The 4267-nt window shown below is 44.8% G+C and overlaps 1 protein-coding gene across 1 annotated transcript; it reads left to right on the top strand.

Annotated features, from left to right (window-relative positions):
• The first annotated feature begins 417 nt into the window (after positions 1–417).
• LOC141630438 (uncharacterized) lies at positions 418–2026 on the top strand. The gene is made up of 2 exons (XM_074443259.1): positions 418–535; positions 1089–2026. Exons 1-2 carry the CDS (start codon positions 418–420, stop codon positions 2024–2026), a joined length of 1056 nt encoding a protein of 351 aa, XP_074299360.1.
• The last annotated feature ends 2241 nt before the right edge of the window (positions 2027–4267 follow it).

Raw genomic sequence — 4267 nt, forward strand, 5'->3', positions numbered from 1 at the left:
GATCGAGTAGAAAACTACTCGACTGAGCTATATAGGCACGCTAGACTTTGAAACGCCTTCCAAAACCAGCTCATGCGTCTCCAAAATGTTAGATTCCAAGCTCCGGCTCCTATTCTCCATGAAATCATGCAATTGGGACAAATTAGGCTTGATTTAACTCCTCTTCGGTTAATTCCAGCAAATTACATAAAACGAACCAAAGTAGGATATTCGGGGGCATTTGTAGCTCGATGCTACATAAAAAGTACAGAAATGCGTGTGGAAATGGGGTGAAAACCTTATATAAAAGACACGCCTCATTTGTCTAATGTGGTGGTGGTCCTGAAAAAGAACGGCAAGTGGAGGGTCTGCGTAGATTTCACAGATTTAAATAAAGCTTGCCCAAAGGATCCATTTCCACTACCACACATAGACGCCATGGTGGATGCTACTGCAGATCATGAGATTCTGACATTCCTGGATGTGTTGAGCGGATATAACCAGATAAAGATGCACCCAAGCGACCAGGAAAAGACAGCATTCAGATCCGAGCGAGGTATCTACTGTTATAATGTCATGCCTTTTGGACTGAAAAATGCAGGATCTACCTATCAAAGCCCCGTAAACATGATGTTTAAAGAGCAAATAGGCCAAACTATGGAAGTATACATAGACGATATGGTCGTCAAATCAAAGCAGGCTTCGCAACATCACCAGCACCTGGCAGAAACTTTTAATACCCTCAGAAAATATCAAATGAAGCTTAATCCGACAAAGTGTACCTTTGTAGTATCCATTGGAAAATTTCTGGGGTATATGGTGACCCGGGGGGGATAGAGGCCAGCACCGAGCAAATCAAAGCACTGCATTTGAGTCACCACGAAACCAAAAAAGACGTCCGGCCGATGGAAGAGTGGCAACTCTAAACAGATTTATATCCAGATCCTCAGACAGATGCAGGCTGTTCTATGACGTACTCAGAAAGAGCCAAAGATTCGAGTGGATGGAGGATCATGAGAAAGCATTTCAGGAGCTGAAACGTTATCTTAGCACCTCGCCACTTCTATCGAAGCCATAACCAGGAGAGCCACTATTCCTGTACCTGTCAGTCACAGAAGCAGCAGCTAGTGCAGTACAAGTGCGAGAGCAGGAAGGATCACAGTACCCAAAATATTACGCCAGTAAGTCTCTGCTTCCAGCAGAGACCAGGTACACGTCACTAGAAAAACTTGTCCTTGCACTAGTTACAGCATCTTATAAATTGCGTCCTTACTTCGAGTCTCATACAATTTCTGTGATAACTAACTATCCTCTTAAGACTATCATGAGAAAATCAGAATTGTCAGGGAGGATGGCTAAGTGGTCCGTGCACCTGAGCGATTATGATTTGAAATTTGAACCTCGCACGGCCATAAAGTCTCAGGCTCTGGCAGACTTTGTGTCTGACTTCTGCACGGCTCTCCAGACCCAGGCGGAACAGGACATTCTGAGTCTGGAGGAAGATAAAGGGGAACAAGTGTGGGTGCTGCATGTGGATGGAGCCCCCAACGCAAGAGGAGCAGGAGTAGTATTGGTCCTCAAATCACCCCAGGGAGATCTCATAGTCCAGGCTGTACGATGTGAATTGAAGGCCACAGACAATGAAACAGAGTACGAGGCATTGATCCTGGGTCTGAAGCTGGCTCTGGATCTGAAAATCAGACCCCTCAAGGTTTGCAGTGATTCTAAACTTATAGTTAACCATGTAAATGACTGTTATGAAGCCAGGGTTCCCAGGATGATGGCATACCTAGATGTAGCAAAGGAGCTGACCCTCAGATTTGCCACGTTCAACATCAAACAAATCTCCAGGGACCAGAACGCAGAAGCAGACGCACTAGTCACCCTGGGGGCAACCTTTAAAGCAGGAGCCGTCTCCACAATACCAATTGTCCACGTACTGGAGCCAGCAATACTAAAACCTGAGCAGGAAGCAGAAGTGTTGTGTACCACCAGCAGTGAAGAAAATACTCCAGACTGGAGGAAACCATACCTAAACTGGCTGTAGAATGATATCCTTCCAGGAGATAAAAAGGAGGTATGAAGCTTCAAAATGAAAGCATCCAGGTTCATACTAATCGATGATGTCCTGTTCTGGAAGTCCCACACTGGACCCTACCTCAGATACCTGGATCAGGAAGAATCTCAGGCTGTTTTGCATAATCTCCACAGTGGAAACCATGCAGGGGGCAGGAGCCTGTCCAACAAGGCACTGAGGCAGGGATACTTCTAGCCCACAATGCGCAAAGACGCCATGGAGTTCGCAAAAAGATATGACGCTTGTCAGAGGCACGCCCACGTCAGCCACTAGCCAGCAGAGCCTCTACATCAGGTTATCTCACCGTGGCCCTTCATGAAGTGGGGAATGGACATCGTGGGACCATTACCCAGGGCGCCGGGTAACAAAATCTACATGCTCGCCATGACGGACTACATCTCCAAGTGGGTAGAAGCAGAATCATCCTCCCAGGTTACAGAAACCCAGGTTATATCTTTCATTAAACGCAATATTATATGCAGGTTTGGGATTCCATCTTAGATTATATGTGATAATGGATCTCATTTTTTTGGAAATAAGGCAGAAGCTTTTTGTGCTAGGTGGAATATTTTGTTGCAGAAATATATTCCTAGGAACCCTAGTCCAACGGACAAGCCGAATCCAGCAATAAAATCATTGTTGAAAACTTGAAAAAGAAGCTTGAAGAAATTGGGGGCAAATGGGCGGAAGAGCTGCCTCTGGTTCTCTGGGCTGACAGAACCACACCCAAGGTTGCAACGGGACAAACCCCCTTCAGCCTGGTGTTCAGAGCAGAAGCAGTCATTCCATCCAAATTTAGGGTCCCAACCCACAGGTACGGATGCATAACAGAAGAACGGAATGAGGTAGAAATGGCAAGCAGCCTGGACACGATAGATGAACTTAGAACCAACGCCCATATCATGATGGCTTCCTACCGATAGACGTTGGCCAAAAGCTGTAACAGGAATATAAAGGTAAGAACCCTGAAGGTAGGAGATCTGGTCCTGAGAAAAGTCTTCCAGAATACCAAGAACCAGCAAGCAAGAAAATTCACCTACAACTAGGAGGAGCCATATCAAGTGGAAAGCATAGTTGGAAACGGAGCTTACCGACTCATGACTATGGAAGGACAAATGGTTCCCAGATCCCGGAATATCACCCACTTGAAAAAGTATTTCACCTAAGTCACCATCATGGTCAGCAAATGGGTACTCAGCCTACCAGATACAGCTCAGCCAGGTTCTAGATATTGCTTTAAATATTTCTCTGGCTCTAAATATTTGTCTGGTTCTGAAATTTTTTTCTGAGTTTAACATTTTATGGTTCTGAAAACTTTTGCACCTGTTCAGAATTTAAACATTTTTTGATTCCGAAAATGTTCTAAGTTCGACATTTTTTGGTTCTGAAATTTTTCGGACGTATTCAGATTTTAACATTCTCTGGTTCTGAAATAACTCTACATGTATTCTGACCATGATATCTCCCAATTCTAAGAATTTTTCAAGTTATAAAACCACTTTAAATGTTTTAAGTAAAGAAATGCCCTTTTAAAAATTTCTTTCAAATAAATGACCAAGTGAATAAAAATGCGAACTAATCTGGCAGGGTCTGTATTCACTACAGAAGGCATGTGTCCGTTGCTAAGCACGTACAACCGGGACAGTCAGCCTCCCACGATGCATTAGCACCCGCGCAAGCCTGGCTTCTCTAAACGAGTGGGCGTACTAGACCCCTTAGCCAGCAATTAGACAGCGATGGCCAAACAAACGACGTGCATGGACAAATCAAAGCACCAGAAATGGTACGACACAAAATATTTCCAGCAGAAAATTATTAAGTTCAAAAGCAAAATATATCTGGCCCCCGGACCAGACCAAAATACGCCAAACTGTTCAAAATGAAACTAAAGTGTTACGCCCCGCAAGGCCAAAAACTAATTAAGCATAATAAAAATTTCTCAGACGCAGGAAAAGCTAATCTAGATCAATATGATCCACAGCCTCAGAAGCAGCTGCCTGGGTGTCAGGAGCCGGAGAAGTAACCTCTTCCTCAGCACCTGGATCATCAACAGAAGCATTGCCTGCTCCCACCATGCCAGCCAGCAGATCCAGGTTCAGACCATCAGGAAAATCAGCAGCAAGCCTCTCCTCTTCAGCTTCCAAGTCCCAAGTCAAGTGCTCCCCACTCTAGAACGCCTTTATGCACCCGATCTTCGTCACCAAAGCAGCA

The sequence above is a fragment of the Silene latifolia genome, chromosome Y (assembly GCF_048544455.1).
Source record: "Silene latifolia isolate original U9 population chromosome Y, ASM4854445v1, whole genome shotgun sequence".
NCBI lineage: Eukaryota > Viridiplantae > Streptophyta > Magnoliopsida > Caryophyllales > Caryophyllaceae > Silene > Silene latifolia.